The sequence below is a fragment of the Lichenostomus cassidix genome, chromosome 15 (genome assembly GCF_008360975.1).
Source record: "Lichenostomus cassidix isolate B80296 chromosome 15, HeHo_3.0, whole genome shotgun sequence".
Classification (NCBI taxonomy): Eukaryota; Metazoa; Chordata; class Aves; order Passeriformes; family Meliphagidae; genus Lichenostomus; species Lichenostomus cassidix.
In genome coordinates this window covers 548177-566452 of record NC_139496.1, presented here as the reverse complement: position 1 = coordinate 566452, position 18276 = coordinate 548177, and the positions used below count along the sequence as shown (strand labels likewise).

At 42.4% G+C, this 18276-nt stretch overlaps 1 protein-coding gene across 1 annotated transcript; it reads left to right on the top strand.

Annotated features, from left to right (window-relative positions):
* Positions 1 to 4008: 4008 nt before the first annotated feature.
* PIWIL1 (piwi like RNA-mediated gene silencing 1) lies at positions 4009 to 18105 on the top strand. Its single transcript, XM_085075361.1, has 21 exons — positions 4009 to 4165; positions 4749 to 4826; positions 5432 to 5582; positions 5878 to 6003; positions 6381 to 6595; positions 7622 to 7743; positions 8358 to 8438; positions 8690 to 8887; positions 9241 to 9352; positions 10433 to 10553; positions 10979 to 11096; positions 11254 to 11368; positions 12284 to 12471; positions 13007 to 13079; positions 13407 to 13607; positions 13818 to 13921; positions 14405 to 14475; positions 14991 to 15144; positions 15508 to 15633; positions 15941 to 16088; positions 16751 to 18105. Exons 2-21 carry the CDS (start codon positions 4752 to 4754, stop codon positions 16865 to 16867), a joined length of 2616 nt encoding a protein of 871 aa, XP_084931487.1. The 5' UTR covers positions 4009 to 4165; positions 4749 to 4751; the 3' UTR covers positions 16868 to 18105.
* The last annotated feature ends 171 nt before the right edge of the window (positions 18106 to 18276 follow it).

Below are 18276 nucleotides of genomic sequence, written 5' to 3'. Positions count from 1 at the left end.
ACTTCAGCAATTACCATTTCCTTTACCATGAAACCAAATTCACTGTACATTACAGCTTTAAAGCTGAGATCTAAGGTTCAGATCAACTCTTTAATCCTGACTGTGGCTTCGGGTACTTCCTGATATTTATGAGAAATGCTCCAGGCCTGCAGCTGGGCTTTGAACAAAAAAATAATGAACTTCGTCGACTGTGAACAAAGTTCTACACTATTTTAAAGAAAGTTAAGCTGTGACAGTTTTTAATCCAACATTAAATCACATAACCCAAATTCTCTGCATAATTCAGGAATGTTCAAAGCAATAAAAAGACAATTAGATCAAACTGGGTTGCTAAATGAGCTGAAATCAATCTATCTAAACTCGAGAATTCTCACTAGTTTCTCTCCTGAAATACTCCCATTTTACTATATAATATCTGAACCAAAATCCAGGTTCAGTTCTATTCTAACATACTCCAGACACTACCTCTCCACCTCCTCTTGCTAGTTAAAAATATAGGTTATAAAGGATGTCTTACAGAATACACAGCCTACAGAATTTCATAAGTACTTATAGAATATGGTTTACAAATCTAATTATAGTATTAACTTCTGGAGGATTTGTTCCTGTCTGTGTAATGTGACCTCTCCACTTAATACAGCTGTCATTGAGAACTGAGGCCAAATCACTTCTTGCTCACCTCACTCAGGGTTTGGTCACAAAATAAATGTCAGCTAGGATCTGAATTTTTAATGGCCAGAAATGAACAGGAAGTATCGAGCTGACAGAGCAGAGGAAATGTCAGCAGGGGTGTGATGGTGTGTAAAGAAGAGGGTAGTTTCTCTTCAGGAGAGGAGGGCTGAGGGCAGAGGGACAGAGCAGGGCTTGCAGTGAGCAGTGATGATGTGATCAGGTGAGCAGGGAGCACACCGAGCCCAAAACCTGCCTCTGTTTGACACAGGGGAACAGGAGAGTCCTACACCTGCTCCAAGAGCCCAGCAAGTGGTGTTTTGGGAGAAGAGATACAAAGAATAAGGGCTCAGACAAAAGAAGGAAGAATCTGAAGGAAAAAATCAGAAATTAGGGATGGAAAAAGTAGACTAGAGAACAGCAGGGAAAGACAAGTTGAAACATTTATTTTCCCTCTTCTTGAGAGAAAGCACTTTCATGACATTTGTTATGCAGTTGTGCATTATCTCCTCAGTAGCATTTTTTTTTTCTGTCACATGCCTTTTGCTTTCTGTTTTGGTTTGTAAATAGTGCTTTGCCTGTCCCCCACACTCTACCCAGGGCAGTAAGTAACTCAGGCTCACTGCAGAGACATCAGCTCCTCTATCCCAACCACCACTCCAGGAAACGAAATGTGACTTTTGAAACTTGCACTGGGAAGAAGCAAGGCTGTTAACTCATGAGACAAGATTTCAGATACTAGGCAGCCTTTAAAACCTTGTCTGGCTCACTTTAGAAAAAAAGTAATTCAGAATGTGAAACGACTGTGGTCCAGACTCACAACTGGTTACCACCTACCACAGGAACCTCAATTTCAATGCTCATTTGTGAGAAATTCCCATTTGAAAATTTCTTAACAAATATTTAATGAGATTCAGGAGCAACATGCTGGGTTTTCTAAAACCTAGCCACAAATATGAGTTCCTCAGTTCTGTTCTGAAGGATTCCTTGTTTCCTCTTGCTTCAGCACAGCCAATAATGGTTTTTATTCAGCAGTCTTGAGGTGCTGCCTTTTCTGGGGCTACAATGAGAAAAGCTGTTGATATCTGGTTATGGTGTTACAAGAAATACATGAAGGTAAAAGTTCAGCCTTCATTGTGAGGCATTTGTAATACACTTACACATTACACTAAAGGTAGTGAAGTATTTTCCTTACTGTGTGCACTGGAGTCACTTATTTATTTACCATTCAGAATCCCAAAGTGCTGCTAACTACACAAGTTAACAGCTGTCTGCTGGTACAGTTCCTGGCTCCTACCTCCTCAGGCATCTTTTTCCTGTTTATACTTGTACATCAAATGGGCCTTTGGAAAAATCCCTGATTTTCTTTTGTTCTGTTCTCTTTGTTCTGTTTCCATGCGGTCTTTTCCCCTTTGGAGATGACATGTATGGGAAATGGCTTATTGTAGCAACAGGAGACAGAAGGCAAAAACAATTGCATCACGGGTAAAGCAAACATCAAAGCACAGTCCGAGCCAAAGAGCTGTGAAAAAAAAAATTTCATATGTGATATTTCGACGTGTTGAAGTCCAGCTTTGGGAGGTTGTTTTGGCAACACAAAAAATAAAATGCAAAGAGTTGCCATTTTCAAAACCTTGTTTGACCTGATGTTGCTGTGAACCAGCCTGGGCTAAGGATATGGTGGACCTGTAGCTTTTCCACATTTCCTGACCACGAAAATCCACTCTGGCTATCTGTACAGCCAGTTTTAACCAGACTGAATTGTTTTAAAAAGCAAGTCTGGAAGGCTGTGAACCAGACTGGAACCTATCTTTCACTAAGTACTAATTAACTGTCTGACAGCCCACGTATAAAAATTAGAGTGCTTATTGTTGATGTTTATTTTCACTTTATAAGGAATTGCTGTAGGTAGCCAGCCTGATTAAATACTTCTAACAATTCCCTTCTAAAGATAATTAAGTTCTGCAGTGAAATGTAAGGAATTTGGCATAAAAAAACCATTAAGCAGGCAGATACTTTAAATGAATAAACAAACATAACTCTCTCCAACACACACATTCTGCTTTCTCATGATTTACATAACGTAAATGACTTTGACAACATCTTTATATTCTGTTTATCTTAAAATACTGCTGAACCAAAGAAATCTGCATATTGTGTTTCTGCAGCTTTAAACCTCTGACCTACTGGAGAGTTCTTCAGGCTACAGAGCAATAAAAGTTGCCACTGTGGGTGAAGAGCCCATGGCAAGGAGTAATCACTGCTCTTAAAAGCACTGAACATGCCAGATTTAAGTGTATGCATCGAGTCTGTTAAATATTTATCCAGATTTATATGTGAATAATGAAAATCACATGCTAAAAGTACTTCAGCTGTTCTTAAGCAGCAACATCCACACTCTCACAGGTCGAAAGCTCTTCGTTTTAATTTGTGAAACAAACTGGCTTCCCAAGTGGGTTTTGCTGTGCTGACATGGCAAGCACAGGGAAACTGCCTTTGTGGACAGACTGACAATATAAACCTGTAGCAGCGAGCAAAAAGTTATGCTTATTTTTATTTATCATTTAATAAAGCCATTTAATAAAGTCAAAGTAAAAACTTGCTGTAATAGACCTTTTTCTGATCAGGATTGTGTTTTATTGTTCTACAGTTCCGTGTCAGTTCCATCAGTCAGTTAAGGAGTCACAAGTTCTGAAGACTGGTATTTATTTTATTGTTGAGATACAGAGCATTAAACGCAGGGACGTTACATGTATGAATTGGAAGCACTTTACAACATTGTTAATGTGTCAATAGGTTTCCATGTCCTGCATCTGATTGATTTTCATGACTGCAGGGTCAGTCCCGGCTAAGCTAAGCCATGGTTTAAACTCGTACAGGCTGCCCCTCGCTGGAACAAGGCTAGATTTTATTTCTTGTTTGACTGCTCCACCTCCTGGTGAACTGCAGTTTACATTGCAAGCAACAGGTTGGATGAGGGAATCACTTTTAGCGAGAACGTTCTCCTCATGCTCCTCTCATGTGACACCCTGCGGCAGAGACACCGCCGAGCTTCGCACAGCAACAGCGCCTCAGAGCCGCGGGTGAAACCCTGCCGCCATCGGGCCCGGCCGGGGGAGCCGAGGGTAAAATCCCAGCCGCCATCGCGGGCACAGCCGGGCGAGCCGCGGGTGAAACCCCACCGCCCAGCTCCCTCGCCCCGCCGCCATGGCGGGCACAGCCTCCCCTGAGGGCGGGGCAGGCACCGCCCTTCGGCGCCCCTCGTGACTCTCCGGCAGCGCTCGGCAGCCAATCGGCACCGAGCGCGCGTTGGCGCGTTCCCGCCTTGGCCCGTGTCGCGTGCGGCGCGAGCGCAGCTGAGGGCGCGGGCCCGGCTGGCCTGGCTACCGGAGCGGCGGCGCTGCGGTGACAGACCTGCGGGCTGGGCAAGGACGGCGGCCTGCGCTCTGCAGCCGGCTAGCAGCGGTGTCCCCCTTCGGCCCGAGGGCAGGCTGAGGTGAGGCCGAGGGCCGCTGGTGTGCGCGGGTGCGGGCAGCGGGAGCGACTGTGGTCAGGGTTTCGGAGCCGCGGGCTGCTCGAGGCGGGCGGGGCGGCGCGGGCCAGGCCTGCGGAGGGGACAGGGAGGGTGGCTGTGAGAGGAGCCGCTGGGCAGCTGTGAGCGGGGCTGAGCAGGCCGCAGCACTGTCACGTGCTCTGGGGAATGAATGCTCTGCTCCTGGTGCGGTGGAGCAAACCGAGTCTCCAGTGAATCCCGACGGTAACACCGGAAGGCCCTGAGTTACCCTTGGCTGAGGCTGCAGCTCCTGCCATGCTCTCCTCTCTGACTGACTCAACAGCCTCAGGATGGGTGGTGGCTGTGCCGGTCCGTGCAGACCTGACTGAAGGAGCTTCCACACTCACGTTATGGCTCTGGCAGTGTGGACATCCCAGAGCAGGGAATTCTGCAGAGATGGCTGTGTTTTACTGAGCCAGCTGAAATTAAAGCAGGGTGAATGCGCTGGTGCTGCTTGTAATTTTTATTGGGATATGGATGGGGAAGGAGAGGATAGAACACTAATGCTGTAGTTTGCTTGTTTTAGAAGATGACAGGAAGAGCCAGAGCCAGAGGAAGACCTCCCAGACAGGCATCTGCTCCTCCTGCTGTAGGAGATGCACCTGTAAGTTGGTTTTCTTGTTAGTGACTGCCACCAGAATTTGCAATGTCATACCTAAACAACTTCCTATTTTAATATCAGGCAGATATGTTAGATGTTACATGCATGTATGTGTATATTCTCTTAGGTGTATAGTTAATGTAACTCCATTTTATTAAGTTTCCAGTCACATGAAACGATGAATTGTGGGATTGCTTGTGGCTGAAGGTTGCAGTTCTTCAAGTCATGACAGTTTTTAATATTATTTATTCACCAAACACTAAAATTTAGAAAAGATATTTTTATAGAATAACCAGTCAGTTACTTGAAGTATCAGACGGATTGTAGAAAATGAGAAGTCCGTAAATTTTAGTTAGAGCTTGGAAAGAGATTTGCATTAGCTGTTAGTTAAATGAATAATAAAAAAAAAATTCCCACTCTCCATTATTCTTGAGTTTAAAGTGTAGAGTAATAACTCCGCTACTTACTATAAGCAGAAAAAGACTTGAACTGATGTAACTCTTGCGGTGACTGTTTGCATATTGCCCTTAGCGAATGTTTTGCTGCACTCTGGCAAGCACGGTGCTGGTTCAGTTGCAGCAGAAAGTTGTCCCCTGTCCCCGTGCCAGGTGCAGCAGGGTGTGCCCAGCCAGCTGCGCGGGCGCCGGCAGCCCCAGGAGCCCCAGCAGCTCCACGTTCCTCCACCGCCCGCGGAAGAGCCTGGTGGCCACGGGCGGCAGCGCGGCTTTGAGAGCGTCCTGCCGGAGAGGAGGCCCGAAGGTCAGAGAGGGGGACAAATCCATTGTCCCCAAGAGCATGTGGTGTGAAGAGAATATCATTAAAACATTCTTTCGATTGTATTGCTCTGTTTTCTTTCCAAAATGAGATTTGTTACTAAGATTTGAAAGATGCTTGCTACATAGCAAAAGCTAAAACGTAACATTTGGTGATTACTCTTAAATTTATCTAAATGCCTTTCAAGATTGAATTGTATCTTTTTATTTGTATAATATATAATAGTACATACATTCTGTATTACTTGATTGTGATTCTTCCTCTAATTTTAAAACAATAGGGTTAAAAGTTTCTTCAGGACTCCAGGATATGTCTTTAGGAGACAGGGGTGGACGCCGTAGAGATTTCCATGACCTTGGGGTAAACACTCGGCAAGCCATGCTACATGTTCAAGAATCCAAAACTGGTATGTTTAAATTAGACTGTAGACATAGAAGCAATTTGAAATGAAAGATAGTTTCCTTCATGTCTGCTCTTAGTTTCCTGTGGAGAGCCAAGTAAAAAAAACCTTTAGAGTGTGTTAGAAAAAGATAAAAAGTTGCTCCTGATACATGAAGAGGAACGTGGGGAGTTTTGCTTTACACAAAGGCTTCACACAAAGCTGCCGTGGGCAGATGTATGTCTGCTTACAGTGTGCCATAACTCTGAGCTAGAACAGTTGCAGAACACAACTGGCCTCTAATCTTTGTCCGAATGCCATAGCTTTAAAAGTTCTCAGAGGTGTTGAATGAGTACGAACTGGTAACATTTTGTCACTGTTACCATGTTTGCCTCTCGTTTCAGGCGTTTCAGGCAGAATGATCAAACTGACCACGAATCACTTCCGGCTGACGTCGCGGCCGCAGTGGGCTCTGTATCAGTACCACGTCACCTACAGCCCCGAGATGGAAGCTCGGCGCCTGCGCTCCGCTCTGCTCTTCCAGCACGAGGAGCACATTGGCAAGACCCACGCCTTTGATGGGACAATATTATTCTTGCCAAAAAAACTAGAGAATAAGGTATGGTGGGAGAATGCCATTTTATTTGTTATTTTGGCTTGAATTTTATGATGTTTCTTATTTCTCACTAGCCAGGAAATTGATGTCCCACAAGCAGTGTTTAGTTGGATTGAATATATCAGTGGAAGCTATTTTTTTTGCGTAGAGACATTTGGTAATAAACTTCTGGTACTAAAGCTTAATTTCTGCAGGCTAGAACCATCCTCTGCACAGAAGTGGATAGTACAGACAGTATTTCTCCTTAAGCTTCCTTTGTACTTAAGTATTTTCGTAACTTCTGTATTTTAACACTTCACACAACTGAAAGGGTGGATGAGTTGGGTGTATGTGGCAAGGTTTTGGTAGCAGGAGGGCTCAGGGTCAGGCCCAGGTTGTACCCAGTCATTGCCAGCCAACTTCACAACAGGCCAAAGCTGAGCCCATCAGCAAAGTTGTTGGCATCTCTGTGTTTAAAAAGGAGGGAAAATTTCCAGAGCAAAGAAAAATCTGAGAAGAAAGGAGCACCAGAGGGAAAACACCTCTGTAGTGATGTAACCCCAGCCCTCTGTGCCTTGTGCCACTCACTGCCTCACTTGGAGAGTCTCAGTGTAGCCAGAGGAGTCCAGAGTGAAGCTGAATTTGGAAAAGGGAGGGGGGAAGATGTTTTCACTATGTTTGCTAATCTTTGTCTTTTTGCTTCCCAGTACCTGAATCAGTAATTAAATATATATTAGTTGGCAATATGTTAAGTTTATTTCCTCAAGCTGAGTCTTTTTGCTGTCATGGTAATTGGTAAGTGATCTCCCTGTCTTCATCTTGAGTTTAGCTGCTCTGGATAGCTCCATTCGACCCCATGAGTTGTCTTCACCCAGATGAGCAGAGCCTTTCAGGTTGTAGTTTACTGACCTAGTAGGAGATCAAATCCACATTTCAGTTAGTCTTGAATTATTGCTTAGACTAAAAATGTACAAGTTTGATATTGCTGGAGTAAAATCCAGATACAGCCCTGTTTGCTCTAGTTTTGTTAACCTCATTTCACTCTCTCAGGTTACTGAACTGTTCAGTAGGACTCGAAATGGGGAGGATGTGAAGGTAACAGTCACATTGACTAATGAGTTGCCACCTACTTCACCTACTTGTCTGCAGTTTTACAACATCATTTTTAGAAGGTTTGCTGTCCATGTTATGTCTTTTTAAGAAGTCATTCTAGAAATACCTAACTTGAGTTTTTCCATTCCAAGGAATAGGCTACAACAAATAAGTATTGAAAATGTGAATTTTTAAGCCTTACTGGCTACTGTTGCTGTGTGGCCAACCCCATCTGGCAATATTGTAATGTGCAGTTATGGGTGTATTTCTGGCTCATGTTAGTGTGAAATGAGTTTATTCTGTTGTAGGTAGTTAGTCCTATCTCTACCTTCCTTTGTATGGGTTTGCCTCTTAAAGCAAATAATAGAGCAGGACACTGAACTGGCAAATTCCTTTTTTTTTAGCTTATAGTCTTTCCACTTGAGCATGGTCCCTGCACTGTGTGGTTCATGTGAGATGTAGACTGTTTGGAGTGCTGCCTTCAGCTGGCTGGTGAAGAGTTGAGTTGGATATGAACTTATCTCACCTGATTGTCATTAATAAGTGTCCATGACCTTTCTAAATGGAATTTAATGAAAAGTTTATGTTTTATGTAGTCAGAGAACAACAAGTTTGTGCATAGGGATTGGATCATGCATGATGTGATAAACTGAGTAATAATAATGCTAAACTACACCCATATTTCAATTTCTAGGCTTTTGAAGATGCTGAATTTGCAGCAGATTGGACGTAATTATTACAACCCCAGCGATCCAGTCAGCATCCCTAACCACAGGTCTGGTGAAAATACTTGGGTTTGGGAGGGGTGTTGGGACAAGGGCTGTCAGTCTTATTTTAAGATAACTAAAGGTAGCTACCTGCAAAATATGTTTTATTTTGTTAACCATCAAGGGCTTGTTTATATTTGGATAATGGTTTCTTTGTGCCTTCACTGCTTTCTGGTGTCCGTGAAAGCAGACGGGAATAAGGGGTTAGAATGCAGATGCTCTAAAGCACATGAGGATTTTGTGTGTTCTCTTGTGCCAGGCTGATGGTGTGGCTGGGCTTTGCAAGCTCCATCCTGCAGTATGAGGAGAACATCATGTTGTGTGCAGATGTGAGCCATAAGGTTCTTCGTGGGGAGACAGTGTTGGACACCATGCACAGCCTTTACTCCCAGGTTGGAGAGGAGAGATTTAGAGACGCCTGTGCTAAAGAACTGATTGGTTTGATTGTTCTGACAAAGTAAGTCCTTTTGTATTCTCATTGTCTTGGAGATCTCTTTATGCTCCATGAGCTGAAGTATGCAATAAAGCATCAGAAAGCATGATAATTCTGTCATTGTCAAGCTAGCAAACTGATCAAGGTGACAGCATTTGCAAAAGCAGGAAGTCCACACTGGTATTTTGTTTTTATTGCAGTTCAGCTTTTGGTAGAATTGAGAGCTTATTACAATTGAAAACTTGAATTTATTACTTCTGAAAGGAGCAAAACTTTCAACTTACATGAGTATTGAGATTAACTTTGTCATCCCACAGTTGTATTTTTTTCCTGTTTGAGTTAAGATTTAAACAAAAACTGGTTAAATGTTTCTGTAGGTACAATAACAGAACATACAGAATTGATGACATTGACTGGGATAACAATCCAAAGGGTACCTTTAGAAAATCAGATGGTTCTGAGCTGAGCTTTGTGGAGTACTACAAAAAGGTATGAAAACTTCACTGTGTGTTTTATGCTTTAACTTGGTATGTCCAGTCATTGCTTACAGGTTTACTTAGGATGCATGGATATGTAATTCATAATATTTTGAACAGAATTTTGTTTAAAGGATACTGTATAATCTGAGATCAGTAACTAAGCTGCACAGCATGAGTTGGTGGGAGTAATCCATCCCAGTGAGTAGCTGGTCAGGCAAAAAGGCCAGGAGGGCTGCAGGAGTGACCAAGGAGCTCTGGGGAAAACTCCGAAAAGAAGCATGTGGAAGGTGCAAGCAGGGACAGGTAATGTGGGAGGAAAATAGATACATTGTCACGGCAGGCAGAACTGGGGGTATCAGTTCAGCAGAAACAGGATGGAACTTGATAAATGAAGAGCAAAGTTTGTGTTATATTCTACTTCAGGATGGAGTTTGTAAATGATAGATTTTCTCTGCCTTTTTGCCTTTCCTGTGATCTCAGTTTTTTTATTTTTAAATGCAATCCTTTGGATGGTTTCTGAGATGTGGCTCTCTTCAAGAAAAAGCTAAACTATGAAGTAGGTTTGTTGACTGTCAACTTGTGTTGCCTTTCTGTGGCTTGTTTTGGAATTTTGGGGTTTTTTCTATACTAATTTAGTGATTGCTATACAAGACCAACTCTTGCTGGATGCAGGGAAAGATTATGGGAAGATTAAATTTCAAAAACTTCACTTGGGAGTCTTGTTTGATTCTTGTGATTTCTTGAATTAAATTTCTCTCTAGGATAGGAACTTTGTCCGTTACTGAACTGAAAGGAGCATCCTAATATTGAGTTAGATACTCCAGGTGGTACTGCCTGTTGCAAGGCATTAGCATTGTTTCTGTTGTCTCTTACAAATCCTTAGTTTAATGGCACCAGTAGGCAGAACAGTGCTTGGCCTTTTCTGACAAAAGCAGTTCCTCTCAGATGTGCTCATTGGAAAAGATTACTAGTTGCTTTTGGTTTTGTTTGTTTTAGGGAAAAGACTCATTTTCTAAAATGAGCATTATTAGTCAGAAAACTGCTTGTTTGTTATGAGCGAACTAACATGCAGTCTGTATTTCTAATCCAGCAATACAACATAGAAATCAGTGATTGGATGCAGCCTGTCTTGATCAGCCAGGTGAAGAGGAAGAGAGGGAACAACATTCAAGGACCTGTGGCTCTGATTCCAGAGCTGTGCTCCCTAACAGGTACTGTATTCTTTTTCCATATCAAAGCATCTGTCATACCATTATTCCTGCTGAAACAGGGATTCTGACAGCAGCCTTCTGCCAACTTCAGGAGAATTGGTTTTTTTGTATAAATGTGAGTTTAGGAACACTTCTTGTAGCTAGAAGATATTTAAATGGGACTGGAAAGTTCAAGGAGGGTTGATGTTGCACAGTGTTTAGGTATGGTGCTCAGCACTGGCACACTGACAACTCATAGAGAGTGCTGGTGGTAGAACTTCTGTTGAAATAAACAAATTTACTAGAAATCAATAATTTGATATGATACACATTTATGTATCTTTACTCTGAGATACTCACTTAGCACTAGCAGAATCAAATAAAAAGTTTAATTTCATAGTCCTTAGTCTCAGCTTTGACTCAGGCAAAGGCTTTGCTGTTCCCAGGACTGACTGACAAGATGCGCAGTGATTTCAACATGATGAAGGACTTGGCCATTCACACCCGGCTGCCCCCTGAGCAAAGGCAGCGAGAGATTGGGAGGCTGCTCACCTACATCCAGAAGTATGGCACCTTAACATCCTCTCTGCTCCTGTCTCATGCAAAATCCCCATAACAAACTTCTTGCAACAAAACTTTTGTAATCTTACTGGTTTTAAAAAAGAAAAGTCAGCAAGAACAAATTTCTTACGTTTTTCATTTAAATCTTGTTTTTAAACAGGGATGACAATGTTCAGAAGGAACTCCGAAACTGGGGTTTAAGCTTTGATTATAAATCAGTGTCCTTTACAGGAAGAGTTGTTCAAGGAGAAAAGATCTTTCAATCAGGAAACATGGTAAATAATAAATCAGCTTCTAAAATCTTCTGGATCACTCACTGATGAAACAAGTTCTTAAAGAAGGAAATAGTATGTTTTGGGTTATAAGTGAAGGATAAAGAGTGATAACATTATACATCAGTCATTGTCCAAGCAGGACAATTGCAAACTTCATAAACTGTTCCCAAGTTCTAGTTAGAAACCCTTGAAGGCACCCCATTCCAACAGAGTCTTCCTTGCCAAGCAGTCCTTCTGTCCAGATGCACAGACTAGGGCGCTAGAGATGTTTCTAATTACTTTCCATTTATTAAAAAGGTACCAGGGCTTTCAGCTGAAAGGCCACTAGTGACTTCAGTTCAGTGGATAGAACACAGACAGTGTAGGTTCATTCACAGTGGCATGACCAGTATGAATAATGTAGATTTGAATTAAGTCAGAGCTTGTCATAAAACATGATAGACTTACTCTGTACTGGAGATTTTTGTTTTGGATGGCTGCTAGGTAGAAAAGGGCATTTTGCACAGCCACACAGATCAAGATCTTGTATTTGGTAAAGCCTGTTTAATTCCTGCTATTTAAAAGATCTGCTCTCTTTATAATAATACTTTTTTTTCAAGCACTTACCTTATTAAAAAGAAAAATGGGATAACAATAAATACATCAAAAGCTATGTTTATACAGCACAGAATCTGTGCAGCAAATAGTAACAACTTAAAGGCTAAAACTCCCAAGTACGTTTGGGTAATTAGGAATGAAGCATTTCAAGAGTATCATTTCTTTATAGAGCTAAAGCTTATTGTAAGTAAAGGAGCAGATAACTCTGAAGCCCTGTGTTGTGGGCAGAAGGGTCACAGCCTGTTATTGCCATGTCAGGAGGTGGGTGTGGTGCAGGGTGTTGATCAGCTGCTGATTTGCTCTCTCTGGCGGCTGCAGTTCGATTACAACCCTCAGTTTGCTGACTGGACCAAGGAGACCAGAGGAGTTCCCCTGATCCGCGCTGTGCCTGTGGACAGCTGGCTGCTCATCTACACTCGCCGCAACTACGACGTGGCCAACACCCTGCTGCAGAGCCTCTTCAAGGTCACCCCATCCATGGGCATCAGGATGAACAAGCCAAACATGTGAGTGTCTTGGGAAGCTGATGGAAAAGCTTTCTGGTGCCATGTTTAGGCTGCTCAATGAGGAGGGGGTGTCCTGTGTCACACAACCTTCTATGAGATTTTTAATGAAACAAAGTTGCTTTCAGTGTGCAAATTGTTCAGTTTTCTCGTGACTGACTTTTCCTACTCAAATTTTGATTTCTGAGAGCTTTTTGCATGCCAAAACCAAGTATTAGACAGTCATTGAACAAACCCTTCTCTTAGAAATATTTTCTCACTGACTTAGGATGTATTTTGATTCTGATCTCTTCTCATTGCAAATATCCCCCCTTGAGTACCTGTGCTTGCCTTTAACTTTGAATTTCATTGTGTTTGAAAGCCTAAGTTGGAGGTGATTTCTTTTAATCTTCAATATGTGTAAATCTTGTCTGTTTGTTAATAGCTATAAATGTGGCATTTCATGTGCTGTTGATGCATAGTGAGTTTTTATGCTTTTGCTGAAGTTTCAGTAGCTGTTGTTTTTTTTTCTGTAAGCATTTTCTTTCTTTCTTTTCAGGATTGAAGTAGATGATAGAACAGAAGCTTATTTAAGGGTTTTACAGCAAAGGGTTACCCCTGACACAAACATAGTATGTATTTAAATCCATAATTTCAAATCTTGTTAGTCCCTGTAATTGGTGTTTAGTGGGATTTGCTCTCAGAAATACAACTCTGGGCTCGAGAATCCACTATGCACTTGCTCATCCTCCTGTGCAAACCTAAGACTAAGCATGGGCATCCTTCTGGATAAGAGCCTTTGGTTCTGAAGTACAGACACTGAAACTTTGCACTTACTTCTTTCACTGTGAACATTTGAATATTTCTCTTGAGCACAAAAAGTTTTTCCTAAAGAACTCTGAGGTGCTGTATAAATCTGAGAATGCAGCTTCTTACAAAGATTTTCTTTTTCTTCAAAGGTAGTTTGTATTTTGTCCAGTTCCCGAAAGGATAAATACGATGCCATCAAGAAGTACTTGTGCACAGACTGTCCTGTCCCCAGTCAGTGTGTGCTTGCTCGCACTTTGAGCAAACCACAGACAATAATGACTGTGGCAACAAAAATTGCCTTACAAATGAACTGTAAAATGGGTGGAGAGCTCTGGAGTGTGGAGATCCCAGTAAGTATATTTTTATAAATGATAACTAAATGGTAACTCATCTGGATCAGGCTTTATTTAAAGAGCAAGCCTTTTTTCCCCAAGAAAAACAGTTGGTTGTTCTTTGTGTAGTTTTGTTGTGTCTGTGAGAAGAGGCATGAATTCAAATAAAACACAGGGAAACATTTAACCATCTCCATGCCCTAATCCTGCTGTGTGATTGCCTTGCAGCTGAAGCAGGTGATGATTGTGGGCATTGATTGTTACCATGACACTGTCTCTGGAAAGCAGTCCATTGCAGGCTTTGTTGCCAGCCTCAATCAATCAGTGACACGGTAAGATCGGTGTGCCAGAGGAAAAAAACCAAAAACAATAAAAAACCCAACCTTTCCTTTGACTGAAAAGTAGCTTGAATATGGTGGTCCATCGGGAAAATTCCAAATTGGTTTGCTGTAATTGTTAGTAAGAATTATATTGTGAATTTCTTCCACTGCATCTCTTCAAGGAGTAGCTTTGTCCTTTTCCTGCATTGCTCAGAAGGGTCAAATGGAGCTGGGATGAATGGAGGGCATCAGGCTGACAGGTTCTTTCCCCTTTTCAGTTAACTTGTGTGAAAGGCTTTTTTGGTTGAGAGGAATTTTAGTCATGCAAAGGCACTTTGACCATGGGAGGAATATTCTCATGGAGCCCCAGCTCTTCCTTGGCTGCATTGACCCACAACACCCATAAAGACCATTAAGGTCATGGGCATTTTAAAAATAACTTCCTTGCAGTAAGCCTGGGAAATGCTTTGAAGGTCTCTTTTATTTTCTTCACAGGTGGTTCTCCCGCTGTGTTGTTCAGAGTCGTGGGCAAGAACTGGTGGATGGAATCAAAGCCTGCTTGCAAAGTAAGGGAAGCAGTTCTGCTCTTGTGGAGTCAGAGCTAAGAACTGACAATTCAGCTTCCTCAAAACACCTCCCCTGCTGCCTTGAGGGGAGGCATTACCAACCTGTGTTGGATACCAACAGATCACACATTCAGTTATAAATATTGCTGAAAATTCATAGCATTTTGTGTAAATCTTTCACTGATTCCCACCTTTCTTTACAATAATGAAAAACTGCTTAGCAGTGTACTTCCAAGAGTGCTGTAAGGGAGTCTGATTTCAAGGAGGGCAGCTCCTGCTGTGGGAGAGGCCAGGGGAGCAGTGTCTCCTTGGGTCCTTTCTGTTCATGTGCACAGCAAAGCAGAGTTCTTTCTGCAGGCACTACTTGCGCAGCGTGATGCTGACCTGTTCCACATTGCTGAAAGATTGAGGACCTTAGTTTTCCATCTCACTGCTGTTTTTCTAGGAATAAAAATCCATTTTTGTTTTGGAATGAATTGTCCTTACAAGTGGCTTTTACTCTTTTCTTTTTGAAGCTGCTCTCAGACACTGGTCCAAGTGGAACAAGAGTTTGCCCTCTCGTATTTTTGTGTATCGCGATGGTGTTGGAGATGGACAGCTCAATACTTTGGTTAATTATGAAGTGCCTCAATTTCTGGATTGCTTGAAGAGTATTGGTACTGACTACAGGTAAATCTGTTTCTACTTAGTTCTGTTTAGCTTCTGTTAATGGCCTTACCAAAAGTACTGTTAATTCACAATGTTTTCTATAGAAAACAATGGGGTAGAGACTAGAAATCCAGTCTGTGTTTAGAAGATCCCTTTTTGGTCCATTTTCTGCTTCTCAATAGAGTTAACGGAAAGTTGGATTGGTGAAAAATAGTATGAGAGTTGCACCTCACCTAAAAATCCAGAGTTATGAACAATGTCTTATTTAATATGAATCCATAAAGACTTACATGTGAAATTAATGCTCTGAAACTCCAGCAGATCTGCTCCTGAAATACTCAGTGCAGTTTTCCAGGAGGGTATTGTTTTTTTCCTTTTTTCTAGTCCCAGGCTGACAGTGATTGTGGTGAAGAAGCGAGTGGGTGCCAGGTTCTTTGCTGAGATTGGAGGAGGACTCCGCAATCCACCCCCTGGCACTGTTGTGGATACAGTGGTTACCAGGCCAGAGTGGTAAGTCAGTGCACAGCCAACACTCCTTGTGCCTGATGGGACAGGAAATACATCCAATAGTATTACATGGACCATGGGAGCAAGTAGAAAAATACTTCCCACACTTCTGTGGCTCAGGGGGCTGGAGAAAATCATGAATATAAGCTAAGCACATGTGCACGGTGGTTGTCAGGAGGAAAAGTGGATATAATGAATAGCTAAGATTGTTATGCTCCCAAGACCTGTTCCATATAAGATTATTCATCTTCCTCCAGGTCTCTCCAGCCCTGTCAGTAACAAAGTTGGGGGTTTGCTTTTCCTCTCCCAGGTATGATTTCTTTATTGTGAGCCAGACAGTGAAGAATGGTTGTGTGGCACCAACTCACTACAATGTCATTTATGACACCAGCCAGCTGAAACCAGACCATGTGCAGCGCTTGACCTACAAACTCTGCCACATGTACTACAACTGGTCGGTGAGTTTCCTCTGGGCACTTAGAGCCTGCAGCAAGGTGTCCTTAAAATACCCAGGCAGCTCCAAAAAGCCTGCAAGGATGCCTTGGGACCTAGAGTGGTTTGAGGACTGGGTGGTTTCTAATTACCTGATCTCTCTGGAGAGTACAACAATCTTTATTCTCACTAGCAAATATTTGTTGTTTTGAATATTGCTGCCAAATTCTGTGTCAAAAGCAAAGTTGAAATAATTTCTTACCTGCAGAAATACTTACTCCTTTATGTGGAGGTGGGACTGTGTTCCTGCATTTCCCTTGAGGCCTGTGCTGCACAGCAAGGTCAGCACAGGGTCAGCTCGTGCCTGAGGTGTGCTCAGCTCTGTCAGTTTAGCTCATAAATACCATTCATGACTGAACCACTGGCCCACCTTCTGCAAGGCACTGAATGCAAACCTGGGGAGGAGGTGTAAGGAGGAGACTGCAGTTGGGAAGTTTGGGGGTTTTGGCATCTGATTCTCTCTTGTGTTGGGTGTATGTAAAGTTATTCTCACAAATCAGCAACAGGGAATATAAATTTCACATGTGTGCAAACTTTGGAATTCCAGGTGTCTTTGTTACAGTGATTGCTTGCTTATTTGAATTACTTGAAAATAATAGCTTTTTTTTATTTTTCCCTCTTTCTGCAGGGTATTATCAGAGTACCTGCTCCTTGCCAATATGCTCATAAATTGGCTTTCCTTGTCGGTCAGAGTATTCACAGAGAACCCAATCTGACACTTTCAGACAGACTGTATTACCTCTGAAGTTGAGTTACCAGCCAAATCAAATAGTGTAGTTCCTCTCTAGGGAATGTAGAATTGTCTGGGCTTTTGGTTTAGTTGTGGTTTTTCATAAGAGATGTGCACAGGATATGTGCAGTTGTGGAACTTATTTTCAGTGTACCAGGGAAAAGCTTGAGATGGCTGATCTGCATTTTTAACAGGTGTCTGCTTGCTAGAGTAACTACAAATTTTTATTATTTTTGATAATTGTTTACTAAAGTTTTTCTGTGATTTTTCACAAAAGTGTATTGGTTGTTCTTATTTACATTTTGGGAAGCCTTACACAGAATTAATTCTTTCATGAAAGGTAAGAGTTATGCAGACCAAAATCCAAACTTCTCTGCTAGCACATTACCCTTCTGATTTTCAAAATGCTTCAATATTGTTGATTCCTTGTTTCTCCTGGCTCTTATAATGAGGGCAAAATTTTGTCTCCTGCACTGTTTCATACCTTGAAAGGCGGTGATGGGATGTTGTTGGCTATCAAGGCTTTGTTGTAAGGCTGCACAGTGATGCAGAACCTCTGGAAGGGTTTGTAAGAATTGTCATTGTAAGGGATTTGCAAACCAACTGGGAACTGCCTTGTGCTGCCTTGAGCCTCCCCAGGAGCAGAGCAGTGAGGTGAGCAGAGCAGGAAGGGCTCAGTGTGGCAGCTGCACCACTGGGATCACAGCCACTGCAGCACCTTGGTTTGCCACCCCTGCAGAGTTCTCTCCACCAAAGCTGATGGCTTTGACTAAACTTGGATGCTGCTGCAGCAGCTGGGAGGCTTCAAATGGACTGTCCTGGTGATGTGCTTTTGCTTTGTCTTGTAACTTCATATTTCCTACCCAGTGGGAGGAAATTGCTGTAGACAACTGCATGTTCAGCACTGAGAGGAGCTGGGCTGGTACTGTTTAACCACATGCTTGTTACATGAGAAAAATAATTTCCATCTAGGACTATCAATGCACTGAGAAGGTTTGGGGTTTTTTGGTTTTGTAGTTCCAAGCAAGGGGAAGCAGCCCTGGTTTGTTCTTCGTGTCTGAGATTTTCATTGCTAAGTGTTCTGCAGCCCAGTTTGTGAAACAAGAGCAGGTGGGGGATGGAAGTTGATTTCAGATTTCTGCAGTAGCAGAGTCATGTGGAAAACTCTGGATTAGTGCTGGTTTTCTTAAGCAACTTGTTGTGAACCTTGTTGCCTTTCTTTGTGAGATTTAAATAAAGTTGTTGCTGTAATCCTTGCTGGTTTTAGCCTGTTACATGGATTTGCTGATGGACTTCACCACTGGGCTTTGGGCACAGAGGAACAATTGCTGGAGTAACTTTGCAACCATTTTTTATCTCAGGGAAGCTCCTGCAGTCTTGCACAGAGGTGAGCCTCTTTATCCCACAGTAAACTTCAGCAGCCA